This window comes from Parambassis ranga, chromosome 3 (assembly GCF_900634625.1).
Source record: "Parambassis ranga chromosome 3, fParRan2.1, whole genome shotgun sequence".
NCBI classification, from domain to species: domain Eukaryota; kingdom Metazoa; phylum Chordata; class Actinopteri; family Ambassidae; genus Parambassis; species Parambassis ranga.
In genome coordinates, this window is record NC_041024.1 from 21004278 (window position 1) to 21028255 (window position 23978).

Here is a 23978-nt window from a genome sequence, read left to right on the forward strand (position 1 = left end):
ATGTTCCACCAGCGTGTGACTGCAGAGAATTAAAAGCTTGTTTAAACATCAGCTTGCGTTAGGATCAGAAACACACCCTTGACTCCTCTCTTCTCTCTGCACAACCCGACTAACGCCTGCTCAGAAAGGGAGTATACAGGACACTGAACCGGGTTCCAAGCTACAATACTGATGTGAACTCTCAGAGAAACCACTGGTCTCTCCACAGTGAACAGGCGGGCAACCTGATCGAAAACGGGGATTAACAGTGAAAGTAAAGGTTCCACTGTCCTTTTCCAGATCTGCAACGCAGCAGGAATGAAGTACAGTGAAGTGTCTGTCACCTATATGCCCCCCCTCCCTGCTAGATAACAGCATCAACACTCACAGTTTTTGTAGTCCAGTGTAGAGCTCCATATCGACGTCTCTCAGAGTCTGCAATCCTGTCCAGTTCTCTATGTGTCTGCAAACAGAGAGAATAGTAAATGAGACATTCCCGTTCATCCGAGGAGAAAGAAAAACAAAACCAGGAGACACAAGTGAAGAAAACTTTTTTTTTTCTTTCCAAGTCCCAGGTTGCAAATTAACTGTGTGTTGTCAAAAGTTTTTGAATCCATATTCATTTAAACTACAATTATTGGAACAGTTCTGACAGAGCGCTCTCTGCTGCCCTCTGATAGATTTAATTGCCAAGAGGCAGCTTCTGAAGCTTAATCTATGTGAGGGGAAGAGTGAGGGGGACAGACCAAATAAACACTGCAGATGACTTTACTTGTTCTAATACTCCTGGGGAGACTCTTTCTATGTGCTGGAATAAAAGAAGTGAAGCTGGCGCCTTCAAATTAGCTTTAGGAAAAGAAAAAAAGAGCATTTTATAAATGATTTGTTTGTTATGGTTTGGAAATGAAATAAGCAACACACATCAGGCAGAGTTTCAATTAAGTCAGGGAAATGAGGAGAACTAGCAGAGGACATGGCAAACGCTTTGTTGTTTTGTTCCAGAGAGAAAAGGGAGATACAATTAGAGGCCTACTGGATCTTTGTCATATAAAATGGAATATATCAGATCAATGCCACCGATCGATCCATTTCCATGCACATATTGACACATAGCCAGAGTCATGTTCGGATAGCAGCTTGTATTTTATGACAACAGCAGGAAAAATAACATTTCTGCAATTGGTTTTTGCAAATGTGTACTCCTGTGTATCTTTTGGGTCTTGTGCATCTGGTGTGCAATGATGAGGCAGCATCTGAGACGGGCTGTTTATTTGAGGCCAGTGCTCCGGGGAGAATCACCTGCTTTTTTTTTTTTTTTTTAGTGAGGAGGATACATCTGCCACATGTAACCAGCACTGCTGGAACTCAAACTATACACGGCTACAGGGTTTGCCAGTTGTTGTTGAAAGCAATAAGAGAGTGATGCTTGTTTCAATAAATGAGTATTAATATTACACCAAGAATAGCAGCAATTGGGATGGTAATCAAGTTTGGATTTTTACCAGTCTGGGAGCTCCTCTGATATCAGTGCAAACCAAACCTGATGTGTGCAGGTGAGGTGCAGGCAGAAGCAGCTTTTACACCGAGTCCTCCCCCATCTGCTGTCATATCAATTTACTGCTGGCTTAAGGAAAACATCTGATCTACTTTTGTTTGCCCAGTTAACAAAATACACCTGTTCTACTGCTTTCTAGAAAACATCAGTTTACTGCTGTTTTGGTACCAATTACATGTTTCATCCAAGAAAAATACTTTGTTTTAAGAAGATACAGCCAAATCATAATCAGCTCCACTCCACAATTACCAGCAATAATAAAGCAGAAAATATGTAGTGGTCAGACCAGGTAACAGTAACTCCACATTAATCTATGAGAATGTTTATTCCCAAACATAATAATCAGAACAGGAGCACTACACTACATTTCCCTGTATATTACATCCTCCTCAAATAAAAGTCATCTGTGTTCAATGGACCCAAAAACCCAGATGTGTGAGAAAACCATGACAGAATGAACTATATCAATACATCCAGAAGAAATAAACAGCGAGCTACAATAGCTAACAATTATTTATGAACTAAGGCAAATACTTTGAATATTTTTTTTTTATATATAAACATTATCTTCACATGCTGCGTTTACCCACACAGTTCATTCTGTAGTCATATTACTGGGCAGACGAACACTTTCTTCTTGCCTTTTCTAAGAGTGTACGTGTTGAAATTACTGAAGCCTTGTCACTCTAACCAAACACTGAGAACAATAGCTAATCTCAATGTAGTTGTAGAGGTACCTCCATGGAGCACTTACTGATATGCCCCACTGCTGTTCTATTTTTCAACATCTGGCTAGAACACGTCTAACAGTTTTTAGTCTCCAATGTCTGGATGCTTTATGTTTTGCATTTTTTAAACAACTGTATCAACACTGATTGAAATATCAATACTGTAAGTTGTGGCCTTTGAAAATGGTACTGTAAGCACCATAAACCTGATTATACTGTAGACATTCACTCAGTTACAAATATAATCATACAAACATTCATACTATGACTGTGGAGGCACTAAAAGCTGACCCCTGTGTGTGCAAATGAAATGAAAATGTGTGGCAACTCTTAACTGTTTCACATCGACAGAGCCACGGTGCTGATGCTGAGATTAGTGCTGAACTGGGGGCAGCTGATTCTGAAGGCAGGGAGACGAATCATTAATGTGACCCGCAAGCAGAACAGACGGATTCCCCTCATGAGGCTTTGCTTGTTCACAGCACGGCTGTGTTTCCCCAGAGACAGGGAGAGACAGACAGAGAGGGCAGCCCTCAGAGGACGGCAGATCTACACTGAGCCTAACTTTGCTCTATGAAACTAAAGGAGCATGAACCTACAGCGGTAATCTTCAGCATGTGAAAAAGATGCCTGTCATATTAACTAGCTAGCAGCTGTGCCTGAATTGCCAATGTGCCTAGTATGTTGTGATCAATGACTGCGGGTTGATTTATCTGAACAAGCCTCAGATGACTTGATCATCTACACACTGCTTCAGTGGAAGGATATGGGCTGAGGGCTTTTTTTCACTGCAGGAGCTGGGTTGTTTTTTAAGGGGAGGAAAAGGAACCAATACCTGCATATACGCATCTCTGAGAGACTACGAAAAATCTGATTCAGAGTGCAACAATTTTCAGTTCAGGTTGGTGAGAAGAAAACATATTGCTTCTTTGTTGACATGTCAGAGTTTAGTATGTTTGTAACTGTTTCTAAATCCTCAAACCTTCATCATTTTAAATCATCATCATCATCAAAATGATCAGGACCACAGTCAAAACTGCAAAAAAACACAATCACATAAAATAAAGTATAATAAAAATCAACATGTCATAGTAAAAAATGCTGCCTGAGAAGATACAAATAATGGCTATACAGATGCAGTCAAGAGTTTAATGAGTTAAAGGAAATATGGAAGGTTTGGGCAATAAACAAAGAACATTCCCACTATCTTTGGTATGTAACTTACAGTAACTGCATCTGCTGCTTGAGCACTTTACTGACTGTAGAAAGCCCATTTGAATTAAAAGGAGAGAAATGGAAGATTGCCAAATGTTTAGGCAAAGTATGATCATAAGTTTACTTCTCCAGAGCCACAAAATAAATACTGCTGTTAAAAGTGCAGAGTCACGAGTTCTTTCTATTAGGTCTTGTCACATATTTACTTGCACTTGTGCACTCTGATGAATTCAAACTGACACCTTTCTAATGTTTCTGTAAAGCTGCAAAAATCTGCTATCCACAGTGATTAGGTGCACAATATGCTTACATCAGCTTACATCAGTAAGATATCATTTCGGCCGTATTATTTAGTAAAGTACTGATGCAATATTGTGATATGAAAGATAATTTATTTGAGCACCAAATGTTTTCATATGCGGCGTGGCTTTACGCTCCCTGATATAATTTCGCACTGTCCCCATTTTCATCAATTGCTGCTGTCAACAAACAGCACAGAGGAAGCAGGCGACACCTCCCCGCGGACCTGAGCGCAGTGTCTGCTCACAACCTCTGATTGTCCGCAGCATGCTGAATATGCATGTGGATTAGGCTGCTGTGAAAAGATGGATGTGAATAACAAAGATGCTATGATGATACAGGAGCATTCAATCTCTGTCCTGTTATTCCAGCTCTCACCGAAGAAAATGCAGCAGAAAAAAAAGAAAAGAAAGAAATCAACATAATTTGAAAAGTAATAGAGATGCTAACGTTTTTACATTACATGGATTCAAGTAGGCACTCTCATCCTGACTCACAATGAGTGAGACAGTACAATCATTTCAAATGCTACTTTGTCAAAATGAATATTACACAGAAGAAGAAGGAAATGGGTGTGAAAGAAAGCCTTTTTTCCTGACAACAGGATTAGAATTAGAGTCTGCCTCCCTCCTGTCCATCTCTTCTCTTTTACCTGTGTCTAAATTATTTGTTCTTTCTACCTTTACAGTGCGTTCTAAAGAAAAAAAAATACAATTGCTGCAGCATGACCTGATTAATAACTAGCTATGTACAAAGGAAACGAGCTGAACACAATGAGAACAAACTGTAACAGGCACATCTACCAGCTTGCTCTGTAATATACACGCCTCTGAAATTACAGCCACCTTCCATCTGCTTCAGAAAATGGCCTCCAACAAAGTACAATCTGAACTGGGTGGCGGGGCAGTTCGGTGCTTGAGGAGAACACCCTGGAACCAAACAGTAACAGATTCCATCTCAGCAACAGCCATCTGTTGTGTTGAAGTGGCCCTGGGCTACGCACTCAGCCCCTACCTGCTATCTTGTCCTGAGCTTCTGTGAGTATGAGCAACAGAGAGAAAAAAAAAAGCAACCAGGAGGAAAATTAATCGGGTTTTTTTTATATCTTAATAGGAAAACTTAACAAATTACACTACAAAGGGCAAATGTGAAAGAAGAGGAGGATGCTAATTTGAACACTAGAAACTCTGTTTAGAAGCTCTCTGCTCTACTTACAGACTGTGTGGTAGGTTATTAATGACACAAGTAATGACTAATTTGAGCTGTAATCACTCTGTCTTTTTAGAAGAGACAGTACTTGGCATAACAACTTTAAAAATATGATAATATTGTGAGGCATTTTATATTTTTTAGGCCTTGGTGCACCCGCGGGGAGCAGAACAAACTCAAATCTCTCGGAATTGATGTGGGAGCAAAGTAACAGTGTGGCGTTACAGCCTGACTTCTACTTAACGCCGGCTGTGGGTGAGCTCCATCAGCATTTTTATTTGATCCACAACAAGGGGGGGAAATATTTCATATAAAATCTCATATGGCTGCATTACATGAAGTCATGCGCTCTTCATCATCTGAACTTACATGGAAAAATCAATCTGAGGGCAGCTCTGCACTTTAACACTTAGTGTGTGTGTATTTATGATCTCTGGTGGCATAAAGAGTTCATGAAAAAATATGTGATTATGAGCATTATTAACGAGTAATAACTGTGAGGTGCAAATCGATCCCATTTTATGAATAATGACAGGCTGGTAGAGAAAAATAAAGAAAGAAAGAAAAAGAAAGCATATTGTACAGAAGATCATTACTGCAGAGTGGCTGTGGCTTTTTAAAAGACCTAATGTGTTAGGATTCTGTGTTTCTTGATTTGTTTTCTGTTTAGTTTTCATTCCTGCCCTGAGTCTGTGATCTGTGTGTTTGCAGCTGTGTCTTGTGTTTCCTGTTTTATTTTGAAAGTCCATGTTTCCCCTTGTGTTCCTGTGTGTTTTACTTCCTTGTGTTTCCCGCCTTTAGGATTGCTTGCCCCACCCTGATGTGTCTCACCTGTGTCTTGTTACCCTTCTGTATTTAAGTCCTGTGCTCCCCTTTGTTCTTGTTAGTCCGTCCGTGTATCCATGCCATGTTCCTGTGTGTGTTCCCTTCCTCCCTTTTGGATCTCCTTTAGGTTTGGTTTGTTTCTTTACTGTTTGTTCTTGGTGATTTAGTTAGTTGTTTTTTACTCCTTTGATTTGTACTTTGTGTTCTGGGATTTTATGTTTTTGACCCGTTTTGGCTTCATTAAAAGCTCTCTTTTAGTTCACCTCAGCCTCAGTGTCTGCATTTGGGTCCAAACTCCCCCCATAACACAACATAATGAAGTGAAAAAGTAGCCTCAAACACACACATACACACATACACTGACACACATTTGCTAAATATCTGATTATTGATACCAAAAAAAGTATCTATAATGCATCTACAGTGACTAAATGCTTGAATATAATAACTATCTAGTGTTCGCTGACCTTTTTGCAACTGAAAACAGTAAAGTTGAACAGTGGCCAGTAAAAGTACCCTGAAAGAGGCTGGATTTATATACTGCTAATCTCAGAGGAAATGCAGTCAGGTGATTATTCTCTGTGGTTCCTCTACAACTGGCCCTGAATGTTTCACTGTTCAGGTACAGAGACGGTATGAGCGAACCGAACGTCACTTTTCTGCAGAACACGTGGCAAAACAACCAGGAAAAACAATGTGGCTGCTCTCAGTGGAAGATACTGTAAAAACCTGAGTTAAAACTGGTGACTGTCTGCTCACCTTGAAGGACTTGACAGTGACCCCCACAACTTAACTTTGACATTTAGGTGAGAATTGCATTTCCTGACATTTATATGTACATGATATCAATGCAACAAACACCATGTTGCTAGTGATAATAATGAATTGACTTGTTTGCACTGGATTTACAGCTGTTTCTGTGAGCTGCAGCTGTCTATTTGCTTCTTCTCTTCTTTTAGATTTTGCAAGTAAACTGATATCTGAGGTTCTTTGTTGAATCTGTGTTTTGAAAGATGACAGAACTTTTTGGTGGGTGTAACACATTCCTGTGATTTCACATGCATACCCTCTACCTTCATTTGTTTAGCTCCATGTAATCTACTCTAATGTTATATATGATGTAAATATGCATATATATGCAAACTGTTGCAGCTTAGCTGAAACCAAATTCCCGGTGTCGATGTATCACTGCTACCACACAAATGTGACAACCCTAGTTTCTCCTGTAGGCTTTTCCATTACCCAAAAATCCGATGTTAATATAAAAAATTTGATCAGAGCTGCTTTCAATCTGTTTCACTCAGTAGGTTTGTCAGGGATGAGCTTCTGTTTTTCCCTTTTTAAAAGACATCTTTGCCACAGTAGAAGGTTTTAATGTCAGATAGTCAGCCTGTTCCATCAGTTTGATAAGAAAACGTTCATTAGCTCCTTGGCTGTGCAGCGCCATTCCTGCAACACACGAAGACGCATGCTGCGACGTGTTTGAACACAACACGATTTTTGATGCTATACTGTGAACATTCCCTCTGCTGAAATGTGTGGCAATTTAAAAACAAGATACATGATGCTCCCAGTGGTACAAACGCCAAACAACTTCTGTTCCGTGGTAATCTCCTCTGATTCTGCCCATTGTTTCCAATGCTGCTGTCTGTCTATGATTTACGACTTTGTTGGGATGATCTACAATGCCCGCGCCACCGCCTTAATGGGAAAATGTTTAATAAAATAGAATGTCTCTGGTGTGTTCCAGGGATATTGATCTACATTCTGCCTCCCTTTCTGCTTTCATAGAGGCAAGCAGCACTCTGCTATAGCCCAAACACTTCAGTGTGGGGGGACGCAGTGGTGAAGTAGCACTCCTCTAGATTAAAGCACACGCCTGACATCAATCAGATAACCTGTTTTTCTTTGTTTGTTTTTTTTTCATGGCTGACTCATAAGTGTTTGCGTGCCGCATTGTAAAGACTAGAGAGACGGAAACGAAGGCACAGAGGAAGTGGCCGATGATGAAAAGTGGAGGAGAGGAAGCGATTTCTCTCCACATTTACTTCAACCAGAAGCCTTGGAACAAGTCATCCTCCAAACCAATCATGAGGGACATTTGGCATTCAAAGCTTGTAAATGGGAATCAAGTATTACAATCTCTCCTGTGTCGCTCACTGAGACAAACCCACGCCTGTTACCTCTATGCAAATGCAATCACATACGCAGGCAGACAGATGCACCAGCTTCCTTCCTAATGTATGAGCCTATGAAATCATATCCACCTTCCATCTGTCAGAATCTGATTTATAAAATGGCCTCCAACAACAGTATTAATATACAAAACCAACTGGTGCGTACAATGTTTTTTTTCACCTTTTTCTCTTCAAAGCAGCTACTTCATGTTTATGCAGTCAGGGAGAGTTCTGGGTTCAGGCAAACCCCTGATTCCTTTAAATTAGTCTGAGGTCATGTAGGATGGGAAAGTGTACCGTCCAAGAGTTTAAATTGAGGCAATATGACTAATCAGCCAAGTTTGAAATGTGATTAAGCAGCATTTATTTAAAGCACTCAAGGAGTAAGTACACTGAAACTGAAAAATAACATCACATCAGAGATACTTGGGCCTGGAACATGCCACAAATAAGGCACTAGTGCATGGATTTAATTTACTTAATCATCACCTCATCATGGTTCCAAGTAGCATCTGGTATACCCAAATCATGTCTGTCTCACTGCCTCCCTTCATTGCTGTATTTGATGTGAGCTCCACATGTCCGCTAATGCGTCGCACATGAAAATACTTCACCAAGTGACAGATAGCATCATTACCACAAGCTGGTAAATTCTCAACGTCTGGATATATTCTCGCACATTCCTGCTGGACTGATAGCATTTCAGTTGCCTTAATTTAAACTCTTGGACATGAATGAGAGCACAAACAGATAGTTTACCCTAATTAAAAGAAGAGGAGAAAAATAGCCTTTGTGCCAGTGCACCCAATTCCAGCTAAGATACACAGGGAAGGTGTCATGTGTGTGTGTATACATAAAATGTGCATTCATGCTCAGTGAGTTTTCTATTAATGCATAATTGTAAGAATTCGAAGTGATTCAGTGTTCCTATGGCGAACTGAAACATCAAATGGAGCCAGTGCCCTTCTCCACTGCACTTTTTACTAGGAAAATGTGAAAACCTGGCAAATTGTGACAATTTGTCTCAATTACATTAACGGCAGAGAGTGTGAGCTGGAGAATATGATACCGATATAAAAGTGACAGGCAAAATTGACCAAATTACAGTTATATTAAAAATGATTCACCCTGCGTAGAAGCGATGCATTCAGCACTAAGGATTAAGCCCAATTTTTCCAGCAACTGCAACTCAAAAAAAAAACATGGAAAACCAGAGAGAGGGAGAGAGAGGAGCAGGGGTCTAACAAAGAGACTTTTCAATACAAAATGGCAAAATAAAAAAAAATGCAAGAATGAAATTTCAATTGATTGCTGTAGCTATCAGAGGATTCCCAGAGGTGAAATGGCCTGAACTATGGGCCAATCAGGTGAAGAGCTGCTTCTACTAACTACCGTACTGCTCTCTGTGGATCTGCCTGTTATTGAAGCTACAGCAAAATACTGTACAGACTGCTGCTTGTTATTGATTACAGTATTTACTACATTATGCTACCTACACATACTCTTAACCCTAAACCTTTAACTGAGAATTGCCTGTCATTAGAGACATCCGCCAACATTCTTTTTTCCAAATATCTTGTTACATTAGTTATTTTTCTATAACATTCTTCAAATTACCATTGCATCAAGTGTGTAAGAAAGTACACTAATGGGTCTATTTTATTCAGATTGTTAACTTGACAACACAAACAGTCTCTTTTGACCCTTTAATTTGTGCCACAAAAGCCTTTGAGAAATTCATTTTAAGAATAGGCATCAGCTAAAGTATACTTTCTCGTCTCTATTGTGTAAAAATAATGAACTGTGAAACACTGATAGTTAGCCTTTTATATTCAACACTCTGGACACAAATTATTTTTTATTCAGCTTCAAAAACTAAAGTCTAAGTGCAGCTCTTTACAGAGTGGAAATATGTGCCAGTTTACTTTTTCTGTGTGAGAGAGCTTTGCTGTTCTGAAGCCATGCCAGGGCCATCAGCTCAGAGTGTTTTAACACTGCTAATATTCCCAGCCAGGATGCCATCCCAAGGCTGCCCCCAGACTGTTCTGTGTCACTGCTTTGCCGATCCAGCCCTGGGTGGAAACTATACCTAAGCCTCTGAGTGTCACTGCTCGCTACAGGCTCAGCCAATCCGCAGCAGAGATTTGGCAGGGCTAAACGTCGTGGGAGCATTGGTCCGTGCTCTGAAAGGTATCAACACTTCGCACATGACTAAGCTCAAGCATTTCTGCCCAAAATGAAAATGACTATAATTAGTGTGCCATTTTGCCAAGTGTCATTGGGCTATGATCCTCTCCGGATTCAGCTCCATACTGAAGTTACTCAGCTGTAACTCAGAAGGCGCATCGACGAATGTCACTTTCAACACGGTACACCTTCATCTGCGCGGGGTAATAAGTGGAGTACATTAAGACTGTAAGACTGTCAAGTCACAGATATCATTACACCATTAATGCATTCAATCTTAAATATATAGGCCATGTGTGGCCTTTAAGCACCCTTTACACAAAATCTTTATTTACAATATTGAGACATGTCAGCCTGCTTTGCTACTATGGTAAAAAAAAAAAAAAAAGCATTGGATACCATCAACACAGTCCATCCACAGTAACAAATATATCATGAACACAGCCCTGTTCTTATACTGCATAGTAATGAATGGAGTCCTGTGCACTTACTGACACAGGCCCAACCCATCACATTGGGTTGGTGGGTCACGTTCCCAGAGAGTGACATCATAATGCACAGAAAACCTTTGTAGCATCAATATTCAACATGCATGGTGGTCCCACTGACTTCAATAGAAGTCCCTGAGTGTCAGGAATAGATGGTCCTGTCACCATCAATCTTTATCAGGCGGCAAATCTAGTCACTATGGCAACCACGACCCAAACCTAATCAAACTGTGATAGTAAACAGCAGCACAAACAGTAGTTTAGGTGTATTATGGTTATATGGCTGCTCTGGCTTCTTATCATTTGTATTCACTCTACTTTTAGCTCTGTTGGGACGACCAGCTCCTGGTGAAATGTCACTCATAACAGTCAAATGTTCTCAAGATAGCTGTCTGTCTGCAATCTGGTGCTAAGCAGGTAGTGTGGAAGGTGTAAAAAAATAACCATCCCACTGTGCGTCAAAAAGCTGGAAGAATAAATCAAACGACATACACAATGGAGAGCCCTGCAGACCTGAGAGAAACGAGATGCAGGTGATAATTAACTTCGAGTTCGTCACAATCAACTCCACACTTTCAGCCACAGATAATACAAAAAGTATTGATGTGCAGATTTATGTTAGCAGGAGTACATAAGATAATTTCTGCTCAGTGTTTGATTCACTTTTCTAACATGTAAAATATCACTTTAGAATTGATTAGTGAAACTCCACTGCAGAGCTTTTGCAGTCAAAATGAGATAATCTGATTGATTTTAGGGACTGTTACCGGTGTAAACAAGGAGAATCTTTCTTTAAGGTTTACATCTGTTAGACAGAGAACAGATCTTTAAAGATTCTTCCACATTAATATATAAACAAACCACTTTGAATGAACAAAATAACCATCATGGTCACATATAGGTTTTATTTGGGTTACTGCCTATAAAAAACTAGTTTCATCCATGACCGCAAGAAAACCTTGATTCATAAGGCCTTCTGCTGCTGTCAGCAGTTTATACCCTTAACTTTTCTTTGAGTTCCACTGTCCTGCTGAGTATGATAATGTTTAATCAAATAAGTCATCATATGAGGCTGGAATTCTGCCAGAGACGCCATACTGCATGCAAATATGGCAGACCTTTAACACAGAGATACGCCGTGTGCTTAAGATACTTCCCATCTGGACTAAACTTTCTGTCTGCAAACACTTCCCATATCTGGTTATATATTTTTTTTTATTATACTATAGACTCTGTACATTGATGGAAAGTAGGAAAAGATAAAATGGGACAGGACAGAAAGGAGAGTGGGGGACAGATTACAATATAAGACAGAGGTGGAGAGTATAGGACAAACGAATAGAGGGTAGAATTTAGAAAAGGGCAGGGCAGACTACAATATAGGTTGTAAAATGGGATGGGGTGCAGCATAAAGGACAGGACAGACAAGGAAATGACAGAAAGAACAAGACAGGCATGCATAGGCAGGGGTGTGACAGAGAAGGATTTAAGTATGATCAAGCCAAAATAATGAAACTTGGGCTCTTTAATAGAGAAGTTCTTGACATGGGAAAATGTGCACCTGCCACTACAACATAAAGCTCAACAATTTAAATTACACCCTGCAGATTTCTGCCCTCTACCGCTGTCTACTCATAATTCACTTACTTATCTGCACTCCATCTTTGTGTTAACAAGATACCATGTCCTACATGCAACAGCCTTTCTGATGAAGTGGCTTTGAAAAACAATTCTGCCGGTTATCTTATCTTTGATGTCAGGACCTTTCATTACCACAATATGGGAAACTGTTCAGCGTGAGGAACGAGACATTTTGAGGTGCAGGGAAACACAGACTTGGAGCGCAGACATATTGTGTGCTGAGCTGCATTTAAGGGGCTTTGATTATAGATTACGATGCCATCTGTTCAGAATGCTGGTCATGCCGTACATGATAGGCAGCATAACCTCAGGCAACAATGGGTAGAGACACCTCTCTGAAGGCCGGTGGACCACTGTGGGATAACTTAAGTCATATAGCAGAGAGAGACCATGGCGGCAGGCTTACAGCTATGAGGAGTGGATTAAATGTTCTGCACACGTCCTTCATGGAGCTAGTCTCCTCCAATTTCAGGATATGATAAATCTGCAGCTGAGGGGCATCTCTCCTGGAGAATTCAATTAGGTAAGAAGAGAAGAGGATCACAGTGATATTAGAGAGCTGATTGGAGAGCTCCTCACCCCTCCCAGTAATGAACCGCTCCGTTCCTCCACCGTGACTAGATTGATTTGGCTGGCCGGGCTCAGAGTTCATCCTCTTTCTAAAGTCATCCTAAAAAAAGGCTGGGTGTCATTGTAGAGAGGGACAACTTTGAATTGGATTGAAATATGAGTGAAGCTTTTGGATTGAGGGCTGGGCAGTGAGGAGGCCGTCTGCTCCTGACACCTGCCAACATGTTGAGATAACCTTTGAGGGAACTTTGTGACCTTTTCAAACCTGGCAAGACCTGACAGATCCTTTGTACTCCACCTCTGATTGATAACTCTGCTCTGTAATTACTTCACATCTCAATTATCAGCTAAAAGTAGTCTGAGTAGCCTGCCTCTGACTTCTGTTTGTGGGATTTATTCCTAAATGCACTGCGTTGAATGCAGCTCAACAAACATGAGTCTAGAGTGGCACCTTTAAAACCCTGCCCCTTGTATTGACCCTGCTCTTTACCTTTCTGTAATCACCAGTGTTTTCATAATGTATATTCAGCTCATGTCCATGTTCTCATCTAAAGTTGAGATCAGCGCACAGTGAGTCTGAAGGATATACCTTGGTCAAAGACAGTATGACATAGCTGACGATGCAAATGTTTAAATCTTCATCATCATTCGGATAAATCCTGGACATTCTCAGGACTGTAAGAGCCATGGAGGTATCTCACCTTCCTTATCCTGACAGTGCCATCAGCTGACAGAACAAAATCTGTAATTACAGGGCTTAGGTTGTGTCTGTCCTTCAGTCTGTCCTTCAGTTTACATTTATAGATCCTTTCATTTCTCTTTAGATTTTTTTTTATATCTCATCATCTTACAGTTCTTTTGTTAGTCTTTTTATTTTTAGTCATCACCTGTCACTGTACAGACGCTGTGAAAATGCCCTCATTATAATTGGTTGTTTGTCTTCAGGTCTGTTCCTGTCTTAATGAGTGGTCTGGAGGTTTCAGGTAAAGTCTAACGTATGTGGGAGTATTTGAAATGTAATTGCCACTATATAAATACTTCTTTATTTATAGTTTATATTTGTGATCTAGTAAATCCACCCCTACTCTCCATACATAAAATGCAAACTCTCTCTTCACATCATTTATTAATATTACGACAAAATAACACATGTGACCACAAGAACACAATTTATAATCTATAAATCTACTTTTGCAGATGTTTCTAAAGTTATCCTTGTTTCCCCTGGGGAGGAAAATTGATTCATTAAAAAGCCATAATTATTTTTCCCCCTCACTTTGTAAGAGATAATTGAGCACAAAAATTAATTGGACTACCTCATGCATGCCCTTTGGGTTGGTAAGTCAGACAACATTAGCACATACTTACACATACATATGATCATACAATCCAGCAGTAAACCAGAAGCTATTACTAAATGTAAATGTCAGCATTCTGATTTCAGACCAGGACTAACAGCTGAGGTAAGAGTGGGGAGTATTTTAGTTTATATAACAAATATTAGCAATGATTTTATTATCGTGTATTGCTGCAGTGTCCCTTCACAACATGAATTAGCAAACAACGTAAAATTGAACAAGCCCATTCAAAGACTGAAGACGGGACAATTGTGTTGATGTTAAAGAAAACCCTGAACAACGTTTAGCAAAAATATGATGAACTCATACAAACATCTTTGACCCTCTTCATAGTTTGGTGTGTAGTGGACTGGTACAGCTCATTAGCTGACAACTTAACATTAACTGAATACCATCTGCAAAACTGTGTACTAGTGATAGATATTGCTGCAGGGTGAAGACTTTTAGCCACTTTTAGTCACTGTGATTCTTCACTGCAGTGGCCACTCAGGTGTGTTTTCCCCATCGTAGTACATTCAAATACCGTAGTGTGTTTTACCTGCCTACTGAGCACGACATGCATACATGTATAATTTGAGCAATATAGATGATAAAAGGCTGCATAATCCACCAGATCAAATGCTAATACTATGCTTCTACTTACAGGATACGCTGCAGGACACAACTGCCTGAACTGGCAATATAGATGCAATTACAAGGAACACAGAGCTTGAACAATCATATAATTTGCTCCATATGTAAATGTCCTGGTAATAATCTTGGAGTGGAGGAGGATGCAATTCTAGTAGAAGACAGAATCTGATGAAGTCATGTTACATGGAGTTCAGAGTGCACATGCATCAAGAATGTATAATTATTAACTAATGTGACAGAAAGATAGGATGTCGTATGACCACTTTATTAAAGCATGCGGAAAAGGCTACAGTTCAATTAGACATGCAATTGAAGGATAGAAGACATTAATGGTACGAAATGATGACAGGGATGCACATAAAATGAAGATCCCATTGTAAATATGATGAGGTATGTTAACTTGAAACACATGAAAATGATGCATGGCTATAGTAACAGAGCTTCAGAGGCCCAGGGGCAAACAGAGTTGTTTTCCTGCAAATACCAAGACTCCAGCTTGAGGGAAATCAAAGCAAAAGGTTAAGCTGACTCATGTGTGTGACACTTCTCCACCTGAGTCCTGCTAATTAGAGCTCCGGATAAATTAGCTTTTCTATGTTGACGAAGGACTGTGACAGGAGGAATTCACACCTGCAGCAAAGGAACGAGGTTCACAGCTGGAATTCAGATTCAGCCACGGTGATATTTAGCCAGGTGTCAAGATAACTATTTAAAAAAAAAATAAAAAAACACACAGATGCTGTTTAACTGACTGAAGGTGTCCTTTTTTTGTAGGAAGTAAAAGTGCAGTCAGGAAGAGGCAGCGAGACAAAACAGCACCTTCATCTCCTCTAAAACAAAGGATCAAAGACTTATTGTGTTCAAAGATTTCATTTACTTCAAACTTAACCTCGTGGAGAGATGATTAAGATTTGAGCTGCATATCTGCTAAGTAATTCTTTTTAGGTAGACGGTGCAAATAAGGTTAATTCGCAATTTATATAAGCACATATTACACAGTATTAAATCAATCAGTGGACAAGCTGCTCTGATACCACCAACAGCAGAAAGACTACCACTATGTATTCATGTATAAAAGCTGTAAAAACAGAAGGTAGAATGTACGGCCACAGCTTTAAACAATGCACTTGAGACCTTTTAGAAAAAAGTAGTGGAAGTAGTAGAACTCCGACCCAAAATGCACCATGCACTATGTGTCTTCTTGGCTTGTTTCTACAACAAAATGCTGATCAGAGGCATTAAACTGGCATCAACCCCTGATAATATATCATATATCATAAGATTATATCAAGCACTATATGTGGCTCAAAGAATTCCTGAGATGGAATGACAGCCAGGTTATTTAGCCCAGCTTAAATCTCAAAACAGGTAGTCTAATTCAAAATGTCAACAGATCATCATTTGAAAGATTGCTGCAGCAGATAATGCATCACATCATCTTGAGCACCTGAGCACCTTCTGTGAGACTGGCTCATGTTCTGGTGCAGTGCTAATAACATTTCAGGTGGACTACAGAGTAATGCAGTTGTCAGTGTTTGGCAGAAGAATCCTTTCATTACCACACAACACAAAATGACTCAAAAGCTTCACCTCCACATTTCTATCTATCCTGGCAAATCAATAAACATCAGCTTGCTTCGATTTAGTGAAATACAAGCACAAAAGGAAGCCGTAGAAGGTTCTTGTTAAATTCCTCCCAAATTTGTCTTCTTGTTATTTTGAGATATGAAATGCAATAACATCTAGTCCTCACACACTACAGATCTCACACAAGTCTACAGTGTCAACCAATTACCTTCTGTAGGAGAGAGGGAACTAGGAGGGAGACGGAGCTCAAGGTTGTTGAATATTTGATTTGTTTGCCATTTTTCTTCCTGCTTCCATTTAGGTAACTACTTCTCTCTCTCTCTCGCTCTCCCTCACATACACACACTGTTTTACACACATCCATACTCTGTATTTTATCAAAATGAGGATCCGTGAGCCCAATTCTAATCCGTCCAACCAGACAGGGTAACCTAAGGACATGTTTCATCAGTCTGCCTCTAGACATGAATCCTTGGCAGTTGGCCGTCACATCTCCCTGCATTTTACAAGTACTGCTGAACATACACGAGTGATACACATAGATGATTACCGAGCCAACCTACCTGACATGACCTAAAGGGGCCCAAGGTGTCTGGGGACCCTTGGAGCAGAGCCTGCGACTGAAGTCACAAAACAGATGCAAGCCAATTGCAGAGATAAGCATAACAACCACAAAAAGACACAATAAAAAATGATTATAGATAAAACACATAAACAGACACAAAGCTACAAAAGGTACTTCAAATGAAGAGATGCAGAATGACCACAAACACACTTGAAATCACTAAAAAGAGTGAAAAGAAAAAAGCATAGTGTTTACAGACACACAAAATCAAACAAAGATGCAAAACAAACACAAATAAACTCAAAACTAAGACACCCAAAATTCCCACAAAGAAAATCAAAATGAGTACAACAATCACAAAGACACACAAAATGACACTAGGATGCCAAACAACTACAAAGAGTTTCTAAAATAACCACAGTCACTTAAGAAAACAAAACACAAAAGTACCATAAGAGCTTAACAAAAAACTACAAACAGCAAGGTAGCCATTTTGTGAATCTTTCAGTCTAGATGTCATTCTCCAACACAGGAAAGGGACTTTCATGTGTCTTTGCCCACAGTCCACAGTGTTTCATCCATCCATGCTCTTATATTCCATTAAATATGATTTTTGTTTTTTAAATGAAAACCATATAAACCAATCTGCAGGGTGATGACACTCTGCCTCTGTTTCCTCTGAAATAACTGGAGAGGAACAAGTTGACCTTTCCAGTAAGAATAAACACATTAGTGATGCCTGACAGGTGATGGCTTCCTCTGAAAATAAGAATCCTCCACAGTTCAGAGTGTCATATGTAGACAGCTGCCGACACAAGTCACTTCTCCTGACTGACGTGCCGTCCAGTTCTTCCATCATCAGACTCATCAAAGAAGAGATAACAGTTTTCCACATGGGTGCCAGTTCAGCCCAAGCACCAAATTAGTTTGCCTCCCGAAGGTGCCTCTGCTGCTAGTAATGTATGCGGTCTTGGTGGTTGTCGTTGTTTAGCCCTGTTGACTTCACTAACATTGACTCCTACAATGTTGGGCCTCATGTTATTAATACATTATCCACCAGACTCTATGTTTCATAAAGTGTGTAATATATGAGATGATGAAATTCACAGAAATCTCTTGTGTCCTGAATATTACAACACGAGGTCAACATTTGTTAATGTTAATGTTTATTTTTTTACCGCTTTAGTTATTCAAATTATGCACTAGATTGTGATAATAATTGTTTAGAAAATTACAAACATATGAAAATAGCCCACATCGCACCACAGGAGGTTTATCTCGGTGATTAATGCGACTGTCCTGTAACATTAGCGTAATGAAAGGCGCGCTCGCACTTTCAACATACATCGTTATGTTGAAGCCTTTTATCCCTAAAGAACATCTGAGTCACAGCAGCAGCTACAACAATGTGTCCATTCAGCTTCATCAACAATGCAATGCTCACTCTACCAATTCATTTTATATTTCTGCTATGCAACTGAATTACTGTAATTCCCAGATTACTAAGCAAATAACAAAGGGCAAATTTCTGAGACGCAGCTCCCTGAACAAATCCCCTCTATTCTTTTTACTGTTCACTTTAGTTACATTTCAGCATAGCAAAATGAAAGAACTTTGTTTTATTTTTAGAAGGCCTGCAGGGAGACATGTCTGCAATGAAGTGAGCTCAGGAGACAGCTCATGATCAACACAGTGGGGTTTTCAACGATGTCAAAAAACAACATATGCATATGGTCACGAGTTGCTTTCAGCATGAAAACTATTCAGAGAGGTTTTTAAAAAAAGTTGAGGACTTGGATTTAATATAAGCACTTCTATGGCAAAACTGCTGCAACAAGCTTCTCCACCTTTTTCCTAATGATGAGTTCTCCTTTCTGAGAAAAAAAAAACACATACAGCATTTTGGTGTCACTACAGAAATGGTAGTCTGATAAACTTCAATGGAAGTCCATAAAGCCAAGAATAAACACCAGAAGACCCTGTCAGTCTTTTGTTTTCCCCTTTCAGAGAGCAGAAGGGAGTGAAGTGGTAACCACGGCAACTATGATGATTTTCTGAAATTAACCCTGTAAATTGTATCCCTAACTCTGACCAATCAGAGAAAAAGCAAACTAAATCATGTAAACATGAAATTTAAGTGTAACATCGGTAATGATGCCAATGAGGACTAAACCTATAGTCTTCTGGTTAATGACATTGCAGCAACCTCTTGATATCAATAACCTTTAATGTCACATATGGCACCAACGGTTACCATCATGTGATGTCCAACATGTGATGAGGTGAGTGTAGGACTGTTTTGGGTTTTATGGAGAAAAAGGAAATGAAAAATAAGGCCTAATTTTTAAAGCTTCATAAAGAGAAAAATATGGAGGAGGGAGATAGATATGAGAGAGGAGGATGTGATTCAGCAGTAAGAGAGGGTGATGTCAGGTACTTCTTAAAATGATGACTTTTTAAGTCTAAGAGGGAAGATGGAGAGTAACTGTGATATTCTGATTGGAGTAGCAAGGTCATTGCAGCAACAGGGAGCCAGTAGGAAGGAGAGCTGTGTCCCAGTGGAACATTTACTTTTAATGTGTTCTCATCTGCCTCCACAAAAAAAGCTCTGTCAGGGTCTTAAAAAACCCTCCTGGTGTGGCCACCATGTTCTCGGCTCACTGAGAATAATCGGAGAGCATGGCTGAATGGCTTGCCAGGTCCATCATATTTTGATGTAGTGCAATACGCACCAATACAGAACATAGTGAATACAGATATCAGCCTATCTGAGACAATCAATAAACAGAGGCTGCTGTGGTGTGCTCAGGGCCGATATACTGTTGGTGTATTTCTGGGAAATGTGAAGGTACATTTGTGCTGTGGTGCTTTTTTTTTCATTCTGTCCTCTTCGGTGGTGATGCTGGTGGTCAAAGCATCACCAAACAGTCTAAATTGCAGCCATTAATTCATCATGAGTGTTTACCACACAAACATCAGCATGCATATCGCCTCCAACAGATCTTACTCGTTTGTACAGATGGAAAACTGATGGACGGATGCGGGCAGGATGGTGGCTCACAGTGCTCTTATCTAAGTAATGTATTGCTTTGCTTTATCAGGATAAATAAAACAGATTTGTCACATTTTGAAAGAACTATTTTTCCCCCCAGATCACAGCTTGTCTTAACAATAAATTTTATAACAAAAACCTTTGCTGGGGTGAGCTCCAGCATCCATGTGACACTGAACAGAGGCTATCTGAGGTCATGTTAAAGCAGGCAATTAGAAACAACACAGGATGCATATGACTGAACAATTCATTGCTGGAGTAGAACTTCTCTTTTTTTTTTTCCACAGAATGGTGCTGAATAGCATCCATCAACATGCGCGACGTGTAGGACAACATGGCTGAAGCTCAGTGAGAACCGAGACAGCTGCATTATTCACACAGCTCTGCCAGTCAACGCTGACATGGAGGACAGTGGGGTGACTCATCCTACTTGATAATACATGATGATTGATGTTTTTTTGAAACACTAAACATCCCACATGAATAATAAGCAGGAGCCTCATTAGGAGCTGCGAGAAAGCAGGGAGGTGGGGCGTTTTTACTTTGGTGGTGTCCAGTGGGAGTCGACACATACGGTGATGGACACCGTGCAGGTCAGACATACATCCTCACCTGAGAGGAGGTTATCTCTGAGGAAATTAATGGTGTGTGTTTGAGACAGATGGACGCGCAGAGAGAGGAGAGACGAGGGAGAGAGAGAGAGAGCCACCACCATCGCACAAATGCCTCACACTATGAATCACCCATCAATATCATGCAGAAGAAGGAATTAGGTAATCCTGCTTTCAGCGTGGCTTCACTAAGCCTGCAGATACCACGTTTAAACATGATTAACTGTAATAAAGCTTCAGTAAAGCTTGTGTTACCTGATTAGACATAAAAGTGACTTGTCCTCTGTTCTCAAGTCGATATCTAAGTGCAGCAGGTACTTGATAAGTGTTCCTTACAAGTGAGCAATCGCACAGAATGGTGGGAATGAAAAATTACAGCAAAAAGCAATGCATGTAAATAGATGTAAATCGATTAACAATTCACAGGGAGACATTTCAGCTAGGTTTATTTTGTGTTTTTCATGGCACCATGGAACAAATTGCAGTTTAAATAGGTACTGTAGATACATGATTTCTTTGGCTTCTTTCAATCTCCTATATTTGACATGATAAACTGTTGCAGAGTGGTGACACCGACTCATAATCTGCTGTATGAAAGCAGAAGCTCAGCTAAATATCAACAGAATGCCCCAGGAGCACTGCAGCAAGGCTTTAAAGGGTTTTTCTAATCCTGGTTGAAACAGCAGAGCCTTCAGTATTTTTCACCCCTCAATCCTCAATGCATCGTTTGATTGTTAAAGGGGGGGGGTGCTTCATTAGTATGCATCTTTTAAGGCGCGAGGGCTGCCTGCAGATGCGGGAGTTGAGGTGGTGGGGGCGTGGGAGAAGCTGGGTCAGTCACATGGCCGGGACTTCTCACAGCATCTCTGCATGCAGAGGATCTGAACGAAAAAGCACTGCTCTCTCCTCCTAATTCTCAGATGGCAGCCGTGACCTACTTTCCACAAAGACAAGCTCATGCAAACTTGATGATATGCTTATAACAGTGCAGCCCGTCGTGCACTGCCTGAGGTGAGACTCGCTATACGGAGGCAGCAGGGGGTCTGTACGGTAAGGACCAACTGGCAGGATGTAAGTTAGCAGCTCGGTCCTGGGTGGTTAAACAAGATTATCAGCGATGAGGCTGACACAGAACGGGACAGCGGATGCGAGAAGGTTTTTGAAGGCTGTCAAGATCACTTGAACCCCAGAAGCAAACAGCTACATTTCGAAGACACAACATTTCAAGACAGGCTTATAATTAATGAATGAATCTGAATAGCTCTCTTTCAAATGTACAAGGATAGACACACAAAATGTCTTCCTTGTTGCATCTATCTTGCAGCTACTGTACTTTCTCTGAGTGCTGCAGCCACTGCAGTGGCTGGTTTTAAAAATATTGGAGTTATTTTAAAAGCTGAGTGGGCAGATTGCAACCTATTAAATCAAATATGCTACCACTTATTACCAGCCATTATTTGTAAAAAAGGTACAGCTGGATCTCAGCACTCTTTATGGTGCAGACAAGAAAAAAATTCATAAATCCGATTTAATGCTTTTACCAGCTTGACTTTGGGCAGCTTTGCACTTGGCTTTCTTTCTTTTCTTTTTTTGGACAACACTGACAATCTAGCCTTGTTCAACAGTCAATAAATCAACCACTTTCAAAAAAACTCCACTCAAATGAGAACAAACCTGCAACCTGGGAGTGTGATTCTTGATTTCTATGAGCATGCATTATATGAAGTAGGTTTCCACGGGTGATGTCAGACAGGTGAAAAAAGTTTTAAGCTGCAGTGATCAAATGGTCAGTGAGGTTTTGTGCACTTTATTCGTGCCTTCAAAGGATACTAACACATCCAAAATTGTAGATCACACAAAGAAAGCCCTGGCAGTCTTCAGCCAAGAAGAAGAAGAAGAAGAGGAAAATTAGAAAATCAATAATATGGAAACCACAAAGCAAAATATCAAGATGGTGAAGAAAAAATAAATCAAGATGACAAAGAGATCACACACATCAAAACTTCAAAACACAGCAGAGAAGATAAAGAAATGGATAAAGAAGAGGACGGAGGCAGCAGGGGAATAAATAAATGTATTAGCACTGAGGAGGAAACGTAAGAGTGTCTCAGTGAGAATGAAGTGTGTGAGGGGGAACGGCTCTCTCTGCATCCATCTGACATATTAAAGGGCATTATTTTTGACAGGGATGGTTGAACCTGCATGAAAGAGTCTGGAGGTCATCTGTTTTATTTTTTTATCATAAAAAGATAAAAATAAAATATTTTTTTACAGCACCAAGAAGTCTGCCAGTCAACTATAACCAAAAGTATCCAGAAAATTGCTTTTGAGACTTTTGATATGTCTCATTTTTTCCCAGTTATATTGGTCTCATCCTTTAATAATGCTACCAAAATCCTGCGCTTTCATCCTGCTGAAGCAGGAAACCTCCTGTACGATGTTCAAGCACAAATGCTGAGAAAAAAGTTAACTCACCACATCTCTGTGAGACCCTCTAAATCAGCCTTTATTAGCCTTCAAAAGGGCTAATAAAAACTAAGCGCGGAGTTGCAGCTTGGGAAATGTAGGCTTTAACTACTAGCAGACACTAAGATTTAGGAGACTCTGGCCTACACTATTTTGATTTCATCTACTCTTTGTTTAAGTCCTCCAACTTTTATTGAAATACTGTATTAAAATTGCTGAAGTACCCTTCACATGGGCAATATTTGCACAAGATCTTCTCCATTGTAGGTTCAACTGGTGCTCTTAAACTCTCAGCTCGACAGGAAATACTCCACTTCTGGCAACACTTTGTATAAAAAAATCACTTATCACTTCCCATTCAGAAGGCTTACGCAAGATTTGTACAGCAGAAAGCTGGATGTGAAGTTGCACGTCCACACACATGCAGTATGTGGGCTGCGTGAGTTATAAGTAGAGAAAATGCAGAATTTATATAATGCGGTAAAACTCAGTGTCTAAACCAGGGGGACACTTGCAGCCCACACACGTCACCTAGGCAGACCTTGGAAACATTTCCTGTGTGAAACAGGTTTCTTTGGCAGCACCATCAAGATAGTTTCATATCAGACGTGCACTGAAAGTGTCCAAAGATCGATAGTTTAAAGCTCTGCCTTTTTCAGTTTTGGAAGAGATGCAGTGTTCAGGTAATTGCTGGTGGAATAAGCAGCCAGTAATGGCGCAAAGGACAGAGGGAAAATGTTGTTTTAGCTCCAATTGAAGGTGTTCAAAGTGAATGGGGCACCTTCAAGTACAAGATCAATCAAGATAAATAAAAGGTGAATGAGTAGACGCA

The 23978-nt window shown here is 40.1% G+C and overlaps 1 protein-coding gene across 3 annotated transcripts in view; it reads right to left on the reverse strand.

Annotated features, from left to right (window-relative positions):
- Window positions 1–23978, reverse strand: part of ntrk3b (neurotrophic tyrosine kinase, receptor, type 3b) — a 138308-nt gene that overhangs the window by 110993 nt on the left and 3337 nt on the right. For all 3 annotated transcript variants that reach the window (XM_028401842.1, XM_028401840.1, XM_028401841.1), the window contains exon 2: window positions 368–442. In XM_028401842.1, coding sequence (XP_028257643.1) covers window positions 368–442 — 75 coding nt within the window. The remainder of the gene's footprint in view (window positions 1–367; window positions 443–23978) is intronic.